The 21,937-nt window shown below is 42.6% G+C and overlaps 1 protein-coding gene across 6 annotated transcripts in view; it reads left to right on the forward strand.

The window, feature by feature from the left end:
* STAG1 (STAG1 cohesin complex component) overlaps positions 1-21,937 on the forward strand; it is a 363,241-nt gene that overhangs the window by 257,029 nt on the left and 84,275 nt on the right. For all 6 annotated transcript variants that reach the window (XM_074964074.1, XM_074964070.1, XM_074964075.1 and 3 more), the window contains 2 exons: positions 5,669-5,756; positions 7,930-8,010. In XM_074964074.1, coding sequence (XP_074820175.1) covers positions 5,669-5,756; positions 7,930-8,010 — 169 coding nt within the window. The remainder of the gene's footprint in view (positions 1-5,668; positions 5,757-7,929; positions 8,011-21,937) is intronic.

The following is a 21,937-nucleotide window of genomic DNA, read 5'->3' on the forward strand; positions in this document are numbered from 1 at the left end:
AACATGGGAGACCAGAACTGCACACAGTATTCCAGATGAAGTCTCACCAGTGCCTTGTATAACGGTACTAACACCTCCTTATCTCTACTGGAAATACCTTGCCTGATGCATCCCAAGGCCGCATTAGCTTTTTTCACGGCCATATCACATTGGCGGCCCATAGTCATCCTGTGGTCAACCAATACTCCAAGGTCCTTCTCCTTCTCCATTACTTCTAACTGATGCGTCCCCAGCTTATAACTAAAATGCTTCTTATTAATCCCTAAATGCATGACCTTACACTTCTCACTATTAAATTTCATCCTATTGCTATTACTCCAGTTTACAAGGTCATCCAGATCCTCCTGTATGATATCCCGGTCCTTCTCTAAATTGGCAATACCTCCCAGCTTTGTATCATCCGCAGACTTTATTAGCACACTCCCACTTTTTGTGCCGAGGTCAGTAATAAAAAGATTAAATAAGATTGGTCCCAAAACCAATCCCTGAGGAACTCCACTGGTAACCTCCCTCCAGCCTGGCAGTTCACCTTTCAGTATGACCCGCTGCAGTCTCCCCTTTAACCAATTCCTTATCCACCTTTCAGTTTTCATATTGATCCCCATCTTTTCCAATTTAACTAATAATTCCCCATGTGGCACTGTATCAAACGCCTTACTGAAATCTAGGTAAATTAGATCCACTGTGTTTCCTGTGTCTAAAAAATCTGTTACTTTCTCAAAGAAGGAGATCAGGTTGGTTTGGCACGATCTACCTTTTGTAAAACCATGTTGTATTTTGTCCCATTTACCATTGACCTCAATGTCCTTAACTACTTTCTCCTTCAAAATTTTTTCCCTGACCTTGCATACTACAGATGTCAAACTAACAGGCCTGTAGTTACCCGGATCACTTTTTTCCATTTCTTAAAAATAGGAACTATGTTAGCAATTCTCCAGTCATATGGTACAACCCCTGAGTTTACAGATTCATTAAAAATTCTTGCTAATGGGCTTGCAATTTCATGTGCCAATTCCTTTAATATTCTTGGATGAAGATTATCTGGGCCCCCTGGTTTAGTCCCATTAAGCTGTTCAAGTTTCACTTCCACCTCAGATGTGGTACTACCTACTTCCATATCCTCATTCCCATTTGTCATGCTACCATTATGCCTAAGATCCTCGTTAAAGACTGAGGCAAAGTATTTGTTTAGATATTGGGCCATGCCTAGATTAACCTCCTTAACCTTAACCTCCACTCCATCCTCAGTGTTTAGCGGTCCCACTTCTTCTTTCTTCGTTTTTTCTTATTATTTATATGGCTATAGAACCTTTTTACTATTGGTTTTAATTCCCTTTGCAAGGTCCAACTCTACTTGACTTTTAGCCTTTCTCACTTTATATCTATTCCCAGTCTATATCTGGGAAGTTAAAGTCTCCCATGATCACGCAGTTTCCATTAGTATTTACTTCATTAAAAACATTAAAGAGGGTCTATAGCACACCCCAAGCACTATCACAGGGGAGGCTCCAGTAGTTTTCTTCCCCAGTTTGATTTTTGCCTAGAGGGACTCTGTCTTATCCATTCCATTGCTTCTTACTTTTGTACATTCTACCTCATCATTGATATACAATGCTACTCCACCACCTTTACCTTTATTTCTGTCTTTCCTGAACAGCACATACCCTTCAATACCTGTAGTCCAGTCATGACTACTATTCCACCATGTTTCTGTTATCCCTATAATATCTGGTTTCACTTCCTGCACCAGTAGCTCTAGTTCCTCCATTTTGTTACCTAGGCTCCTCGCATTTGTCTACGAACATCTTAATTTTTGCTGTTTGGCCTCGCTCACATTCTTTACCCGTTTAGACATGGCCATTCTACAGCCAGTATGACCTATTAGACTGGTATCCACACTGCCCTTCCTCCTTATGTCCATTCTCCTACCCACGGCTGAATCTTTTCTTACTTTGTTTTCTTCCCTCTCAATGCTAAAATCTGGCATAGAGATTACCTGGACATCTCCCAACCATCTCCCCCAAATTCCTAGTTTAAAGGTCTCTTAATCAGTTGTGCCAGCCTCCATCCTAGAAGTCTTTTTCCTTCCCTACTCAGATGAAGTCCATCCCGAGAGAACTGTCCTCTGTCCATGAATGCCTCCCAGGGGCCATACATCCCAAAGCCCTCCTTATAGCACCACTGCCTGAGCCATCTGTTGATAGTCATAATCTTGTCACACCTTTGTTGTCCTTCATGATCTTAATCTGTGGGCTGCAGGTCCTAACAACAGCACCTTTCAGCTTCATAGTTGGTATGTCTTCTTCTCACTGAAAGCATCTTGCCTGCTCACCATCTTCTTGCCCCAAGTGGGGGTTGAAGCTTAGTGTGCTCTCAGTGAAACCTCAGTTTACATGTTCTATGATACACAGTTGTACTATGAACTAAACATGCTTCCGTCTCTAAGGTCATCTCAATTTTCCTCATATAATAGGAAATTGTATTGTTACCCTACTGGCTGAATCCATACATTCTAAGGAAGCAGAAATGCATAAGTTGGGTGTGAACAGAGCCTACAATGGAATAAAGGTGCATATAGCAGAGGCATTCAAAGCCTCCAGTACAACTGCCATTACCAATATAAAAAGAGGAGTGGTCTTGTGGACAGAGAAATACACTCTTTTATAGATTCCGAGACCAGAAGGGACCATAGTAATCACCTAGTGTGACCTCCTGTATAGCAAGGCCAGAGAAATTCCCCAAAATAATTCCTACAGCATGTCTTTGAAAAACATCCAATCTTGATTTAAACATTGTCAGTGCTAGAGACTCCACCATGACCCCTTGGTAAGTTGTTCCAGTGGTTAATTACCCTCACTGTTAAAAATTTGTCTTATTTCCAGTCTGAATTTTTCTAGCTTCAACTTTCAGCCATTGAATCATGTTATAGCTGTCTCTGCTAGACTGAAGAGCCTGTTACTAAATATTTGTTCCCCCGGTAGATACTGATATACTATGAGCAAGTCACCCCTTAACCTTCTCTTTGTTAAACTAAATAGATTGAGCTGTATTTCACTAGAAGGCATGTTTCTAATCCTTTAAACATTCTTGTCGTTCTTCTCTGAATTCTCTCCAATTTATCTACATCCTTCTTGCACTGGGGGTATCGGACACAGCATTCCAGCAGCAGTCACACCAGTGTCAAGTATAGAGGTAAAATAACCTCTTTACTCTTACTCGAGATTCTCTTATTTATGCGTCTCAGGATTTCATTAGTTCATTTGGACACAGCATCACACTGGAGCTCCTGTTCAGCTGATTATCCATCACGACCCCCAAATCTTTTTCAGAATCACTGCTTCCCAGAATAGTGTCCCCTATTCTGTAAGTACGCCCTACTTCTTTGTCCCTAGATGTATACATTTACGTTTAGCTTAATTGAAACACATATTGTTTGCTTGTGCCCAGTTTACCAAGTGATGCAGATCTCTATGAATCAGTGATCTGTCCCCTTCATTATTTACCACACCCCCAATTTCTGTGTCATTGCAAACTTTTGAGGAGGACCTGTAAAGTTTATACATGGCCTTAAATCCTCACTTTCCGTTGACATCCTCTCCCTGCTAATGCAGCATTTGGTAGAAGGGTGTTTCAGAACAGGGTGCCCCAGTAACCCTGAAATGTCTTTTCAGTTCTTCATACATGAATTGAATCTTCCCTCCCTAGGGATGATTTACTGCTTTCTGCATCCCACTGTAAAAACTGTCTGACATGGAGGGAACTAAGAGGGAAAATTCTGTCTTATTAATGAATTTTCATTCTTCAGTACCCTCCGTGTCAGACAGTCTGACCCTCCCTCAGAGTATTGCATTATGACGAGGTTTTCTTCTGGCTGTTGTTCATTGGTTAACTAGTTTGGAAGGGAAGAGGGTGTTCCTCCAGGAAGTCCCAAAATTTCATGTCAAAACTCTTCTGCAAATAGTTTGAATTGAATAGCACTTTTAAACTTTTGTATAGTTAGTACTTTTCCAGCTTTGGAGGTTATCGTTCTGGAGAATTTTTCCTGAGGGGCGGACCTAAGCCCAGGCATAGAGCAAAGATCTGGTCTGCTTTCAGTTGCCATGGAAACAGAGAACACCCCCTGTGAAGACTGTCTGTCATTGAGGGTCCTAGAATGAAAATTCATAAACAAGACAGAATTTTTATTTTCTCCTTCCCTACAGAAATAAACTGTTTCAGCATGACTGCATCTACATTAGGAGGTTGTGTACCGCTTTAACTCTGTTGGTATTATTCAAATGGTACAGCTTTTGTGTGGACAAGTCTTTGTGCTTTGTTGAATCAGGGTCAGTGTACACAACAAGATTATTCAGAGACAGTAACCTGGGGGCCTAGAATTTATATAATACACATCTTATTGTCATGGAGCCAAGCGTACCTGAAATTCAACTTTTATGTGCGAGGGTTTGTTGGTTTTTTTGTCTTTAGGGTCTTCTACGATTCTGCTATTCAAGAGCTTTTAATTAAATGACAATATGAGTGGTTACAAACCAATAGCAGAGACTGCCCCAATATTTCCTCACTTTTCAGTACAAGAGGATTAGTTTTTATAACTGCGTATAATAATCAGTGCTTCACCAATAAGAGTGTACATTTACATTACATTAAGGCCACGTGTATATTTACTGTATATTACTGTGTATATTACTTTACATTAAGGCCACGTGTATACTTACTGGAGATCTATGCTGCTGTGATGGATGCAGCGAGGGTTGATTTAGAGGGTCTGGTGAAGATCCGCTAAATCAATGGCATAGTGCTCTCCAGTCGACTCCACTACTCCATCAGAATGAGAAGAGTAAGGTTAGTCGATGGGAGAGTGTCTCCCATTGACACACCACGGTGTAGACACCGCAGTAAGTCAACCTAAGCTACGTCGACTCCAGTTAACATTCACGTAGCTGGAGTAGTGTAACTTAGGTTGACTTATCATGGTAGTGTAGACAAGGCCTAAGTCATTGAAATCAGTGAGGTTCTGCATAGGTGCAGGCATCCACCCATATGCTTCTCTTTGCAGGATCAGGCCCTTATAACCTGATGTGAAGTGACGGGTGTCATGAGCTTTTCTCAGTACTCTTCCTCTCCAGTCTCCTGTGACTAGATCCCTTCTGTCTTACATTAGATGTTTTAGAATGCTTACTATTTTAAAATTAAATATTTCATTGGAAATAACTAGAGAAAAATACCTAAATTTAGTTTGCCTAAAAATTATTTTTCATTTAAAATACTCTATTTTACTTCCCTTGTGGGTATCTGCCACAGTGCCTGAGAAATGTCTGCTGAAGTTCCAGCAGTGTTTAGAATCACAGAAGTAAGCTGATTTAGAGGCAAGTTCGAGACATGGTAGTTTGACCACGATTCAGCTACCTCTGTGTATATATAAAGGTGTATGGTTTGCATTGATTTTAATTCTGCATTAGCAAAAACCTCTTGTGGTAAAATATTCCTAATTTATGAAAAAGCACAACTTCAAATTTTAATGTAGTGTGAACTAACTTATACAAGTGTCTTTCAAACTGCTCTGTTGTCTCAACATTGCAAACAAATACTGAACTATTGATTTGAGTCGCAAAGACCTTTTTCTTCTCATGAAACTCAACTAATGTCTTTTTATTGCCTCTTCTTTTAGTGCTCATGATCTCACAAAGTGGGATCTGTTTAGTAACTGCTACAGATTACTGAGGACTGGAATTGAACATGGAGCTATGCCAGAGCAGGTACAATTAACAATATATACATTATATCGTTTGGGGGAGTTAAACGCTTTATGAGTGTTAGTAGAATAATCATAGAGAAGCACAATAAGTTGATGCCCTAGCTTTTAAACCACAGTTTAAACCATGCTTTTTGGTCACACAGTGAAATTAATTTTAATGAAATTCCTGGATTTTCAATGAAAGGCCAGTATTAGAGAGGTGCAGGGCTGGGAGTCAGGAGACTTGGGTTCTGTTCTTGGCTCTGCAGCTGACTCACTGTGTGACTTTAACCAAGTCACTTAGGCCCAGGTCTTCAAAGGTATACAGGCATTGCTATGCCTAAATACCTTTAAAAAACTGGTCCTTAATCTTCCTGTGCCTCAGTTTCCTCCTCTATAAAATGAAGATAATGTTATGTACTCTGCTATGGAATGTGCTACATACATGCTAGGTAAGATTAGAATTATGATTACACTGTAATGCTGGCTCAGTGACCATTTAAGTATTTGTCCACAGTGGAACAATCACTGGGCCAGAGAGCAAGAATGACTTTGTAGTCCAGTGGTTAGGACACCCATGTAGGAGACCCAGCATCCAGTGCCCCTGCGCCAGTCACTCATTATTCAACAGGAGACATGGAAGGAGCCCCACCTCAGAGTATCCCATAGCTTAGTGGTAAGAGTAGTCTTCTGAGGGGTAGGAGACCCCGGTCAGATCCTTCCTCCCCCTCTGATGGAGAGAGGAATTGAACCTGGATCCCCTAAATCCCAGGCCAGTGCTCTAATGACTGGGCTAAAAGTTATAAGGTTGGCACCTCCTCCTCCAATACCTTCTTGCTAAAATGGCTTAAGGTGCCTAACTCTAAAGAAGGTTCCTGGCTTCAGAATTGCAAGCGGAGCTAGCTGCTTCCCTGGATCCCAGACTAAGAAGCCTGTCTCTAGCATGCACTCCTGGTCAGCATCTCCCATTCGCTGTCTTAGGTGGCTCCCCACCTACTGTTCTTGCTTTTATGAATTGCAGTTTAAGGCACCCGTCTCTCCTTATTCATCATATAGGAGCTTAGGTGCCTAAGTCAGGCTTTGGCAATCACAGTGATTTTTCCAGGCACCTAATAGTTAGACATTGTGACGCTGAGCGTGACAGCACCTAACTCCTTTTGAGCATTCAGCCCTATATTTCTGAGCTGAAACACCCTCCTCAGGTCTCTCTAAAGCTGCTGCTGAGAGGCTACAGAGGGGTCAGCCAGCAGGACAGCCTGGTTCATGCTGGAACCATGCTGCCCAGGGAGAAGAGACTGGCAGAGTAACAACTGTCTTTATAACTGTCACCTGTCCTTTGGTTCTGTGTTTTAATAGGGGTGTGACCCCCTTCCAGATTGTCCCATTTGAGGGCCAGTGGAAAGAAAACACTGAAAAGTGAATCTCATAGAGTTTTCCTCACGAGCCCTCAACAGCGGTATTTTTGCAGAATGGGATAATTTGGCCCTTAGTACTATCCTCACATAAAACTTCATTGTGAAGTACTTAGGGCTGCCACAGACATAACATACCTAACAAAAAACCTCCAGCATAGAGAAATAAAAAGTTAAGTGCTCTTCCAGTATAGCTTCTCTGCCCATAGACATACTTCTATGTTCATTTCTGCTGATTGTGGGACACATCGCTGATCTGGACAAGATTTTGAGAGGAAGTCACCGTTGTCCTTTAATTTTCTTACTGAATTACAGGTGACACTTCCCACTGATATCTCTGTAGCACTAATATTATCCCTGCCATCTCCATGAGACGTGTGTTCTCTTTGATTTGCGTCATGTTACCAGACTGTCATACTGACAGTTTAAGAATTCGATGCATTAAAACATGCTTTTACATGGAGATATCCAGATGCTGGGTCATACTTTTGTCATGTTCAGACTTGCCTCTGTGCCTTTCTTTACTCTGCTCTGACAGACAAAGACTCTGTTACAGTTTTCCTTCCCAGCACCTACAATTTTTTTCCCCACCAAATACGGTAAATGATCTTTACTTATACTAAGACGGCTAAGGGGTAAAATCATACCTTTGAAAATGAGAAGTGCTACACAAGAGCTATTATCACTTCTTTTCCAAAATTCTTCATAAACTCTAACTAAATTTTAGACTTTTACTTGATGCCTTCCCGTTTATTGGCATTCTTTGTGTTCCCTCTATTACAGATAGTTGTTCAGGCACTACAGTGTTCCCATTACTCTATTCTCTGGCAGCTGGTGAAAATCACAGAAGGCTCACCCTCCAAAGTAAGTAAAAATTCCTATATATACAGCTGTTACTGAAGAAGTTTAACCTTGCTTAGGTCACTAAGTACATTGGGCCTGATTCCTCATTCCCTGCATTATGTGCAGTCATTTTTACACCAGTGCAAAGTGGGTGTAAATCATTACCATTCTGATTTACTAGCATTTAATACCCACTTTGACTAGACAGAGTACAGGGCAATGGAGGATCTGCCCCTGTTCTGTATTGGAAGTTGATCCTGGTTGATTTTTCATTTCTGAAGATGTCTAATACACTTCTCTAAGGGCACAGACGCCTGAGCCAGAGATTAAGTGTTGGTGATACAGCTTATCTAATTAGAATGGATTGCAGTTTGGGAAATAATGTTGATTTGTAGCATCACAGATAACTGAACATCTACATGGTATTTAGTTTTTAATGAATAACTATATTTTTAATGTTGCCAAAGGCAAATGTAAGTTTGCTAGTAGTGGATGTTACTAATGAAGCACTAAGCAATAACTATCAGCATTATTAAAGCAGAAAGGTCTCTTTGTAATATTAATGTTATTGTTTTAAAACAATGGCACAAAACTAAACCTAATTATCATAAAACCATGGGCAGCAGCAAACATTTTGCACACACAAAGTCCTGGACTGTCCAACACCGTGTCTCTATACATGCATCACCTCCCGAAAGACCCCTTGTGCTCCTGACTTGCATTGCAGTTTTTTCTTTATGTAACAGATACAGCCTTCCCATGTCAAATGAAACTCTTACAGTTTATTCCTTAGTCATATTAATAAAGAGCCTGATTAAGAAAAGCATCTCTACTCAGGACAGGACTTAAGCATATGTTTAAGTGTTTCTGGAATGGGGCCAAAATGTGAAGCAATGTCTGCTATGTCACATAGCACTGCTATGTGTAACTGTGCTATAAAACTGGGACACAAAGAACTTTTCCACCTTCTAAGGATCAGCCTCTTTGTAAAACGAAAGGAAGTTGTAGCTCATTATAAAAATTATTTTTAGTACCCTATATCAATGAATAAGCATGTACTAAATATGGTTCTGACACAGGAGGTAAGAGACAACTGCATGCTAGCATGCATAATTATCCAGTAGGACACATTAAACAAATCCTACAAATGATTTTAAATTATTTTATTTCAGACTCACTTTGTAATGCATATATTTTAATGCATAAAAACAAAAGAGAGCTCACTTTCCCATCTCTTTGAAAGAAAGAAATGCACAAGTAGGTTAAGATATCCCCAGTAACACTGTATAAAATGCTGAGTCTAGACAAGAGGCAAATGCAAATTTTACTGTAGAAAGAGTTCTAGGAAATGACTCATGCTCTAAGCAAGCAGGAATGCAAATGTTGTGAAGATGTTCTTGTATATGTATCCTTATTCAAACTAATTCTTTTAATAGTAGGTTAATCCATATTACATTGATGCAGCTAGACAGGCTTGAATTAGAAAAAGTACCATTCCTAGAGTTTTTATATATTTGTAATTAGATGGCACAAACTGTGAAAGACCATTTGCAATATAAATTAATTCTACATTTGGAAGCCTGTAATTTACCTTTTTTAGTTTTATTAGTTTCTAAATTTTCTGTTCTAACTTTTGGACTTTTCCTTTCCTATATGTACATTGATCATGTGCTGAATCATTTAAAAGTAATTGGATAGAATTTTGAATGACATCATACTAATAAGTAATACAGCTGTGGAGCTGTTACTATTTGGATGGCTTGGATTAGTCCCCAGAATGGCACAAAGTCTACTGGAATGTGTCTGAGGTTTGCTCTTCCTGATCAAATGAAAAGGAGCATTATGTTGTCTTTATTCCAAAGCCAGAGACAACATCCTTCATCTGGTGACTTCTGCTCACTTTTCCAAAAACCTCAGCCTGGCTAACAGCGGAAGGCAAGGTAAAGGGAAGCACCTCAGAGAGAAGCGAGGTGCAGCATCTGTTCCTCACATGTGCTTTCACAGATTCTAAGGCCAGCAGGGACCATTGTGATCATCTGGTCTGACCTCCTGTATAACACAGACAATAGACGTTCCCCAAATTAATTCCTAGCGCAGATCTTTTAGAAAAACATCCAAACTTGACTTAAAAATTGTCAATGATGGAGAATTCACCCTTGGTAAATTATTCCAATGGTTAATTACCTTTACCATTAAAAAATCGTGCCTTATTTCAAGTCTGAATGTGTCTAGCTTCAACTTCCAGCCGTTGGATTGTAGTAGACCTTCCTCTGCTAGACTGAAGAGCTCATTATTAAATATTTGTTCCTGTCAGAGGGTAGCTAGTCTCTGTGGATAGACTGAGCACTGCTCCCCTGGATTGGAGCAGGTGAGCTTAATCCAGCTAATTAAAGAGCTGGGTTATACCTGAGTCTATGAAGGGCTGCTAGTAGGCAGCTGAGAGGGAGGGACTGTGACGGGCTGAGTCCTGCTCAGCAAAGGCCACACAGGAGTAGAACTAACTCCTGTGGTGAGTCCCTGGAGTAAGGGAGGGTTTGGGGAAGCAACCCTGCGGCTGCTGCTCCAAGGCGGGAGCAGAACTGGCTGAGGCTAGGAAGATGCCAGGAGCTGGGCGTGGTTGCCATGAAGACTGGGGCCAAGTACTGACTTAAGACTGCATTCTGGTTGGTTGGTTGTTTAACCTTTATTGTAAAAGAATAAACCTCTGAGACTGGGCTTGGCAGCCCATGTTTGGAGCCAAGGTGAATCGGCAACCATCCCAGTGATACCTAATCTACCCCTAGACTAAGTGGAAAGATGGAGTTGGTGATCAGCCTGTTAGTGGCAAGGCAGCAGCAGCAGGTAGCCACTATGCAGAAAGAGCAAGAACACCAGACCCAGACTTTGCTGATGCAGATGATGGAAAAATCAGCAGAAACAGCAGGAGGCCCGGTTCACTACACAACAGAGTTGGCAAGAAGTCCACTCCAAACAATAGGCGTGGATACAGAAGTGGTTGGGCTGTGTCACACCTGGTAGTGCAATTGGTGATGGGACTCGGGTCCAGTTGGCTCCGGGCCTTGCAAAGCTTTGACCACAAGATGACCCGGCGGCCTTCCTCCAGACATTCGAGTGAGTGGCAAAGGCAGCAGACTGGGAGGAGTCTGTTTGGGCAGTCCACATAGCACAGTTTCTGAATGGTGAGGTGCAGGTGGCTTACTGGGTAATAAGTGATGAGCAGGCAAACTCCTACCCGGTGGTGAAGGTAGCTATCCTGGACTGGTTAGGGCTGACTCCAGAGGCTTATAGGCACAGGTTCCTGGTGGAACCATTCCCGCAAGGGGCACATCTGCAGCCTCTTGACGTGGTGTGTCTGCCCAGAGACCAGGTCAGGGGAGGAAGTTCTGGATCAGGTGGTCCTTGAACAGTTCCTGAAAGTTCTGCCCAAAGGGGCACAGAGCTGGGTAAAGTGCTTCCAGCCGGCCCCAGTGGAGGAAGCGGTGGAGTGAGCTGAAGCCGTCTCTGAGTGACCAGGACAATGTAATAAACTGAGGGGAGTTCACCAGGGGATAACCCAGGGAAGCCCTCAAGTGGGAAAGACCCTGAGTATCCTAAACTTAGGAGGCACACAGCACCTCCAAGGGTTCTGGGGAGCCCTGCGGGTTACTGGAAATACTAGTGGGAAGGGACCAAGGGGCCCTGGGGTTTGCTTCCCTTGTGGCCAGGCCAGGCATATTAAAAAAAAAATTTCCCAATTATGAACTGTGACTACCTAAACTGTTACTAGAGTGGGACCAAGCTGTGGGGTCCACTCTGAGAGTCCAGATGGGCACACGGTGGGTAGTAGGAGTTAAGGTGGGAGGAACTGTGGTTAAGGGACTTGTTTTGGGTGCACTCTCATTCTGGAAGACCAGTTGAAGTTAAATAGCCTGGACAGACACCTCCCAGTGAATGTCTCCTGTATCTATGGTGAGATCCAAGTCTACCCCACTGCAGAAGTTGAGCTGGAGGCACGGAGTTGGAGAGCTTGACTGCATGTCCGCGTGGTAAAGGGCGCCTTGGCCCATAGTTCTGGGGAGAGACTGGGTGGGTTTCTCAGCCCTCATGCAAAAGGGGCTAGGACAGCAGCCTGGGACCAGGAGGGTCCAGGACCATCTAGGAAAGGAGGTAAAGGGGCTGGGAGCCAGAGTAAGGATGGCAAAGGGGGACTGAAAGGGAGAACACAATTTTCCCCGAGGCCTGAGGGACCATCTTAGGAAGTGCCAACAGGAGTTGGACAAGGTAAGTACCTCACCGGAGAAAATCATCAGCCAACTTGTCAGGTTAGAACAAGAGTTGGTCCGGGTGCAGGTGGGAGCCAAGGGGCAGAGGAAACAATGCTTGGCCCTGCACAAGAATTGGCCCAGGTCCAGAGAGGGGAAACTCAGCAGGATACAGTGAGGACGCAGACGGAGCCCTAAGTGCAGCAGGATACAGCAGGGACCCAGACTGAACCCCAGGCGTAGGAGAGTAAAGTGAGGAACCAGACGGAGACAGAGAGTACAGTGGGGACCCAGATAGAGTCCCACGCTCAGCAGAGTACAGAGGGGACCCAGACAGAGCCCTTGGTTCATCAGGATACTGTGAGGACCCAAACAGAATCCCAAATTCAGCAGGGTACCTTAGAGACCCTGACAGAGTCCTGAGCTCAGCAATGTACAGCAGGGACCCAGACAGAATCCCAAATTCAGTAGGGTGCCGTGGGAACCCAGGCTGCACTACCTGCTGAACAAGCTAGCATGGGGACTCAGACAGGACCCCTCCAACAGGGAGAAGTCCTAGAAGGAGGCTGGGGTAGGAACCAGGATACCAGGGCAGGGAGAACCAGAATTGGACTCAGTATTCCAGCAGTAGTTACACCAGTACCAAATAACCAGTAAAATAACCTCTCTACTCCTACTTGAGATTCCCCCATTTATGCATCCCAGGATTGCATTAGCTCTTTTAGCCACAGCATCACACTGGGAGCTCATGTTCAGCTGATTGTCCACCACAACCCCCAAATCTTTTTCAGAGTCACTGCTTCCCAGGATAGAATGCCACATCCTGTAAGAATGCCTACATTCTTTGTCCTAGGTTTACATTTAGCTGTATTAAAACACATGTTGTTTGCTTGTGCCCAGTTTACCAAATGATCCAGATCACTCTGTATCTGTGATCTGTTCTCTTCTTTATTTACCACTCCCCTAGTTTTTGTGTCATCTGCAATCTTTATCACTGATGATTTTATGTTGCTTCCAAGTCTTGATAAAAACATTAAATGGTATAGGGCCAAGAACTGATCCCTGCAGGACCCCACTGGAAACAGACCTGCTCGATGACAATTCACCATTTACAGTTACATTTTGAGACCTATCAGTTAGCCAGTTTTTAATCCATTAATTTGTGTAGCAGGCCTGAGATATGGTATGCTGACTGAGCATAAATCCAGTCTGCTGTATGTCTGCCTTTCCTTCATTTTGGGAGCCATTTGATCCATGTTCTTTTTGCCATGGGTTGGAATTACCACATTTCAGTGTGTGTTAGAGATTATTCACTTCTGATGGGTAATCCAATTCCATCCTGTCAGGCAAAAATCTGGTCATAGTAATGCATGCATTTGTGACCTTCCAGGTTTGACTGTTGCAACTCCTTATAGTGGGAATGAAGCCAAACTTGATGAAATAAGCTGAAACTGCTACAAAATGCAGCAGCCCATTTGTTGAGTAACACAGATGGCTATGAACATACTGCCTCTGCTCTGCCCTGAGCGTTGGCTCCCCATCACTTACAGAGCCAAATTCAGTTTCTGTCATGGTATTCAGAACGATCCATCAGATTGTCCCAATTCTAGGAGATCATCTCTTCTTCCTTGACCATGACTTCCTACAACAGCTACGTTCCATCAGAATTATGACCAACGGAAGATGGAACTTTCTTGAGAGTGGGACCCAAATTTTGTAAGTCACTTTTAGAGAGATAAAAATGGTCACTAGCCTCACAGCTTTCAAAACTAAATGCAAAACCTATTTACTTGTGTTACCACATGTGGAGGAGAGAAGGAATGAGACAAAAAACGTTCTAGTTTTCAAGCTACTTTTACAGGAAGGGAAAGAGAGAGAAAAATGTTTGTTAGTTGTAGTTCTTATATTTAATTGGGAGGTGCTCAGTCACTACAGTGAAGAGGAGCATATAAGTACCTAGACAGATTTTTCCCTGCTTGGGTTTTGAGCACTGTCACTCACAAGGTTCTGGACACATTAGTAGAACATTATGCCACATCTTGTGTGCTACATCCTTCTCCTTTTTGCTGATGGGGTTGTTGATGTTTCCTTTTAGGAAGACAGGGTGCCAGTTGCTTTAAAGCAGTGGTTCTCAACCTTTCCAGACTACTGCACCCCTTTCAGGAGCCTGATTTATCTTGCATACCTCCAAGTTTCACCTCACTTAAAAACTTCTTGCTTACAAAATCAGACATAAAAATACAAAAGTGTCACAGCACACTATTACTGAAAAAAAATGCTTAATTTCTCATTTTTATCATATAATTATAAAATAAATTGATTGGAATATAAATATCGTACTTACATTCCAGTGTATAGTATACAGACCAGCATAAACAAGTCATTGGCTGTATGAAATTTTAGTTAGACTTCACTCGTGCTTTTTATATAGCCTGTTGCAAAACCAGGCAAATATCTAGATTAGTTGATGTACCCCCTGGAAGATCTCTGCTTACTCCTAGGGGTACGTGTACCCCGGTTGAGAACCATTGCTTTAGAGGACTCACTCTTGTCCTCTACTCAAAAAGTCATCTTTTCACATTGGGAATCTTGCTAAGCATTAACCCGAATCTAAACTTCCATTTTTGGTTACAAATATGAAAAAGGTTGTGATCATACAACTTTTGAGTATCTTGATCTTGTCAGTCAGGACTCCTATCTGGGTGCAGTACAGAGACTGTATTTATTGTGCTGATCAATGGTCTTCACCTAATGTTGGATAAAGATTTTGTGCCCAGCTGATATAAGATCTATCAGCTGCCTTCAAAATTGTGGGTTTTTAACATGCCTGTGGAGCCTGGCAGGAATGGATTGGACTGTCCTTGGATTGCTTTGTGATTTACTCACATGAAGATCCTGGAGAGTAGTATGGGCAATTGCTCTTCTGCACTGAGGGCCTACATGTGAACTACCACAGAGTTCTGTGCTGTCCCTGTCTTATTCAATGGGTGTGCAAGGTCATTAAGAAAGCCATTTAAAGAGATGTTTAATATGTTGATAACACACCAGTGCTGTCCATCTTGCCCAGGCGAAGTGTGCTCCTGTGACTGGGCTAGACTAGTGAACTTCAGAAAAGTTACAAAATTTTCCTTTTGTTGCTCTTTAACTTTCCAAAGTTGAGGAAAATGTTAGAGTGGAAAATGAAAAAAACATAAAAATGAAGAAAACTAAATCCTGGACATTATTTATTCTATTGCGTCTTGGACAAATGTTAATTATAATCTTCAGTCTCTGTACTGAACTCATAAGTATTTTATGGAATCTAGGGCTGGAATACGATCAAAGTTATGTCAATATTTAAAAAGAGTAAACAGGATGACCCAAGTAACAAATGACTGGTTAGCCTGATATTAATCACAGGCAAAATCATTTAATGGCTGATACAGTACTCTACCAATAAACAGTTAAAGGTCAGAAACAAAATTAATACCAATAAATATCACTGAATGGAAAACAGACAAACCTGATACTGTTCTTGACATGTTTGCACATTTGGCTGTTAAAGATAACCATACTGATATAATGCATTATGGCTTCTGTTTAAGATTATACAAACTCACTATGGTCCGTATTCAAAGGATTAAAAACTCCTTAAATCTTAGATCTCAGAAGTAATTGTAAATGGAGAACCACCATCATCCACTGAGGTTGTTTCTAGTGGGGTCCCACAGGGATCTATTCTCAGCCCAATACTATTTAATATTTTTATCAATGACCTAGAAGAAAATGAAAAGTCATTTAAAGACTGCAAATGATACAAAGATTGGTAGTAAATAATGATGAGGTCTGGTCACTGTTACAGAGTAATGTGGATCACTTGAGAAACTGAATGCAGCTAGACAACAGGCATTTTAATACATCTAAATACAAGAACCTACATCTGGGAACAAGAATGTAGGTCACAAAGGATCGGGGACTCATCCTGGAAGCAGTGACTTTGAAAAAGTTTTAGGGGCCATTGTAGCTAGCCAACTGAACATGAGTTCCCAATGTGATGCAGTGGCCAAAAGGGCTAACACGATACTTGGCTATGTTAATAGAGGAGTCCTGAGTAGGACCAAGGAGGTGATAATACCTTGGTATATGTCATTGGTAAGACTACTACTGGAATACTGTGTCCAAATCTGGTATCCACACTTTAAAAAGTCTATTGAAAAACTGGAAAAGATTCAGAGAATAATTCATAAATAATTAGTGGTCGAGGAGCTAACTCTGTTTACCAAAGAGAATATTAAGAAACACCTTGATCATGGACTACACAGGCAGAAGATACCTAACACTAGTGGCTGGAATATGTTGGGGAAGAGTCAACATGGCTTTTGTGAAGGGAAATCTTGCCTCACCAATGTAATTACTTGAGTGTCAACAAGCATGTTTTTTTCTGTTTTACTGTTTTACTTCGTTAGTCCTGAAAAATAAGTATTAAAAAATACTTTGGCAGGTACAGAACCTTCATCAAAAGTGGTGGCTCGTTCAATTAAATCACAGGCAGCTTCTGCAGGCTTTCTGGCCCAGCTGCCCATCCTGTACATTTGTAAGGTGGCAACCTGGTCTTCGATCCACACATTTACTTCCCACTGTGCCATCGCTCCTCAGTCTAGAGATGATGCCAGATGTGGACAGGTGGTCCTACAATCCCTGTTCAAGTAGACGCCAAACCCACCTCCAGCTTGAACTGTGTGTCACCTAAAGTGGAATGGACATGTGAATCACTTTTGAAGAATTAAAAACAGTTACCTGACTTTTCCATAAATACTGTTGTTTAGGGAATGTTACACATCTCCATTCCACCATCCACCCTCCTTCCACTGGAGTCTCTCCAGGACAGGGATGGCCAACCTGAGCCTGAATTTACCAATGTACATTGCCAAAGAGCCACAGTAATACGTCAGCAGCCCCCCATCAGCTCCCCCATCCCGCTCCCAGTGCGTCCCACCCACCAGCAGCCTCGCTGATCATTACCTCCCCCTGTCTCCCTGCACCCCCCAGTCAGCTGTTTTGTTGCATGCAGGAGGTTGTAGAGGGGAGGAGCGAGGGCACGGCAGGGGAGGGGGAGGGGGCAGGAAGGAGTGGAGTGGGGGCAGAGCCAGGGGTTGAGGAGTGAGCACCCCCTGGAACATCGGAAAGTTGGCGCCTGTAGCTCCAGCCCCAGAGTCGGTACCTATACAAGGAGCTGCATATTAACTTCTGAAGAGCCACAGGTTGGCCACCCCTGCTCCAGGAGGAAGGAACTCAGGAGGGTTGGGGGCAATGGGGCTCTTTATAACTGCATGCACTGGTGCAAGGCAGGGGCACTCATGCTGCCCTGACAGGTACTGCTGAGCAAAAAACCTTTGACAACTATGAATGAGGTATTCACATACCTACAATGGAATGGACATATGCAACACATATCTTGAAGACCAACAGTTAAGGAAAAGTAGGTAGCCATCTTTCCCATCGCCCAAATCTATAATTCCATCAGATGTCCCCCCGATCCATCAGTTACCCACACACTTCCCAATGCACCATTCCCAGTGAATCCTCCGTTCTCCAGTCCCTCAAACCTCCCTCCCTCTGGTCCCCAAGTCGTTAATTCCTGTTCCTGGGCCAGTACGTCAGCAGGTTTTTCTACAAAGCAAGCTTGCCTTTCTAGCTCCCCTCTCTGCAGATTGTTAGGACCTTGTGATGTTGTTGGACTTGATCCATGTTTATTGATATTTAACAGATTTTTCTTTTCCTGTTGAATTATCCTGGTACCAAGTTCTAGATAAATACCATGTAGGTTTACTTTGTTGTCTTAAATTTTTGTTTGAAAACTTTTAAAATTGAAATCTAAATTTAAAATTCAAGCTAGTAACTGGTATCTGTATTTAAAAATATCTTGGATGTGGTGATAGTATATTCTTATTATTGTTTATTATCAGAGTGGTACCTAGACCCCTTTGCAAAGTTCCAATTGTGCTAGGTGCAATACAGACAGTGCCTCTCCAGAGAGCTCCTTGTTTTCTTTTCATTGCCTCTCCATTTTTGCTTGGAGAGCTGTAGGCTTGATTATGTGTGAAATTATTTGTCAACTCTTTTATTTTTCTTGTCCTGGCAATCTATTATTAATAGATTGGGAATGGGGGTTTAATATATTATTAATAATAGGGGGGAGAATACCAAAGAAACCCACCATAATAGCATTTAGCTTCAAAAACAGGAACTACACAAAAATTAGGAAGCTAGTTTAAATGGAAATTAAAAGGAACACTCAAAGGAGTGAAATCCCTGAAAACTGCATGGAAACTATTTAAAAACACCATAATAGAGTTTCAAATTAAATGTATATTGCAAATAAAAAAAACGGTAAGAGGACCAGAAAAGTTCCATCATCACCTAACGGGAGGAAAAGAGGTGGTTAGAGGCAAAAAGACATCCTTTCAAAATTGGAAGTCAAATGCTAGTGAGGAAAATAGAAAGGAGTATAAATTCTGGCAAGTTAAGTGTAAAAATATAATTAGGTAGACCAAAAAGGAATTTGAAGAGCAAATACCAAAAGACCCAAAAACTAATGCAAAAAGTTTTTTAAAGTAATCAGAGGCAGGAAGCCTGACAAACAGTCAATAGGACCTCTGGAGAATCGAGGTGCTGAAGTAGCACTCAAGGAAGGTAAGGCCGTTGTGGAGAAGCTAAATGAATTCTTTCCATTGGTCTTCAGTACAAAGGATGTGAAGGAGTTTCCCACACCCAAACTATTCTTTTTAGGTGACTAATCTGAAGAACTCTCCTAGACTAAGGTGTCAGTTGAGGAGGTTTTGGAACAGATTAATAAACAGTAATAAGTCATCAGGGCCAGATAGTATTCACCCAAGAATTCTGAAGGAACTAAGATATGAAATTGCAGAACTACTGACTGTTATGTAACCTATCACTTAAATCATCATCTTTTCTAGATGACTGAAGGATAACTAATGTAGTGCCAATTTAAAAAAAATGGCTTCAGAGGCAATTACAGGCCAGTAAGCCTAACTTCAGTACCAGGCAAATTGGTTGACATTATAGTAAAGAACGGAATTTTAGACCCAGAGATGAACACATTATGTTCGGCTTTTCTAAAGTGAAATCATGCCTCACCAACCTATTAGAATTCTGTGAGAGTGCAACGGGCACATGGACAGTGATCCGGGGGATCCAGTTGATATAGTGTATTGGACTTTTAGAAAGCCTTTGACAAGGTCCCACACCAAAGGCTCTTAAGCAAAATAAACTGCCCTAGGTTAAGAGGGAAGTAAAAAGAAAAAAGAAAAGGAGTACTTGTGGCACCTTAGAGACTAACCAGTTTATTTGAGCATGAGCTTTCGTGAGCTACAGCTCACTTCATCGGATGCATAGCATATCGTGGAAACTGCAGAAGACATTATATATACACAGAGACCATGAAACAAAACTTCCTCCCACCCCACTCGCCTGCTGGTAACAGCTTATCTAAAGTGACCATCAAGTAGGGCCATTTCCAGCACAAATCCAGGTTTTCTCACCCTTCCCCCCCCCCCCCCCACACACACACATACAAACTCACTCTCCTGCTGGTAATAGCCCATCCCTCTTTGAAACCTCTCTTTATAATGCGCATGATAATCAAGGTGGGTCATTTCCAGCACTAATCCAGGTTTTCTCACCACACGCTCTCAAAGAAACTGCGGAATCACCTGATCAACATCCTCTACAGCAAACAGGGAAAGATTAAGAATGAGCTCTCAAAAATTGATACTCTCATAAAAAACCAACCTTCCACACAAACTTCCTCGTGGCTGGATTTTACTAAAACTAGACAAGCCATTTACAACGCACACTTTACTTCTCTACAAAAGAAAAAGGACACTAAGCTTTCTAAACTACTACAGGCTACAAGGGGCCACAGCAATGGTTCCCTCAACCCACCCAGCAATATTGTTAACCTATCCAACTATACTCTCAGCCCAGCAGAAGCAGCTGTCCTATCTCGGGGTCTCTCCTTCTGCCCCTCCACCCCCTCGAACATGATACAGTTCTGTGGTGACCTAGAATCCTATTTTCGACGTCTCCGACTCAAGGAATATTTCCAAAATACCTCTGAACAACATAATGATCCACAGAGGCCTGCCTACCAACATTACAAAAAGAAGGATTCTAGGTGGACTCCTCCTGAAGGTCGAAACAGCAGACTGGACTTCTACATAGAGTGCTTCCGCCGACGTGCACGGGCTGAAATTGTGGAAAAGCAGCATCACTTGCCCCATAACCTCAGCTGTGCAGAACACAATGCCATCCACAGCCTCAGAAACAACTCTGACATCATAATCAAAAAGGCTGACAAAGGAGGTGCTGTTGTCATCATGAATAGGTCGGAATATGAACAAGAGGCTGCTCGGCAGCTCTCCAACACCACTTTCTACAAGCCATTACCCTCTGATCCCACTGAGAGTTACCAAAAGCATCTACAGCATTTGCTCAAGAAACTTCCTGAAAAAGCACAAGATCAAATCCGCACAGACACACCCCTGGAACCCCGACCTGGGATATTCTATCTACTACCCAAGATCCATAAACCTGGAAATCCTGGGCGCCCCATCATCTCAGGCATTGGCACCCTGACAGCAGGATTGTCCGGCTATGTAGACTCACTCCTCAGGCCCTACGCTACCAGCACTCCCAGCTACCTTCGAGACACCACTGACTTCCTGAGGAAACTACAATCCATTGGTGATCTTCCTGATAACACCATCCTGGCCACTATGGATGTAGAAGCCCTCTACACCAACATTCCACACAAAGATGGACTACAAGCCATCAAGAACACTATCCCCGATAATGTCACGGCTAACCTGGTGGCTGAACTTTGTGACTTTGTCCTTACCCATAACTATTTTACATTTGGGGACAATGTATACCTTCAGATCAGCGGCACTGCTATGGGTACCCGCATGGCCCCACAGTATGCCAACATTTTTATGGCTGATTTAGAACAACGCTTCCTCAGCTCTCGTCCCCTAACGCCCCTACTTTACTTGCGCTATATTGATGACATCTTCATCATCTGGACCCATGGAAAAGAAGCCCTTGAGGAATTCCACCATGATTTCAACAATTTCCATCCCACCATCAACCTCAGCCTGGTCCAGTCCACACAAGAGATCCACTTCCTGGACACTACAGTGCTAATAAACGATGGTCACATCAACACCACCCTATACCGGAAACCTACTGACCGCTATTCCTACCTACATGCCTCCAGCTTTCACCCTGACCACACCACACGATCCATCGTCTACAGCCAAGCTCTGCGATACAACCGCATTTGCTCCAACCCCTCAGACAGAGACAAACACCTACAAGATCTCTATCAAGCATTCTTACAACTACAATACCCACCTGCGGAAGTGAAAAAACAGATTGATAGAGCCAGAAGAGTTCCCAGAAGTCACCTACTACAGGACAGGCCTAACAAAGAAAATAACAGAACGCCACTAGCCGTCACCTTCAGCCCCCAACTAAAACCCCTCCAACGCATTATTAAGGATCTACAACCTATCCTGAAGGATGACCCAACACTCTCACAAATCTTGGGAGAAAGGCCAGTCCTTGCCTACAGACAGCCCCCCAACCTGAAGCGAATACTCACCAACAACCACATACCACACAACAGAACCACTAACCCAGGAACC

The sequence above is a fragment of the Natator depressus genome, chromosome 9 (assembly GCF_965152275.1).
Source record: "Natator depressus isolate rNatDep1 chromosome 9, rNatDep2.hap1, whole genome shotgun sequence".
Lineage (NCBI taxonomy): Eukaryota > Metazoa > Chordata > Testudines > Cheloniidae > Natator > Natator depressus.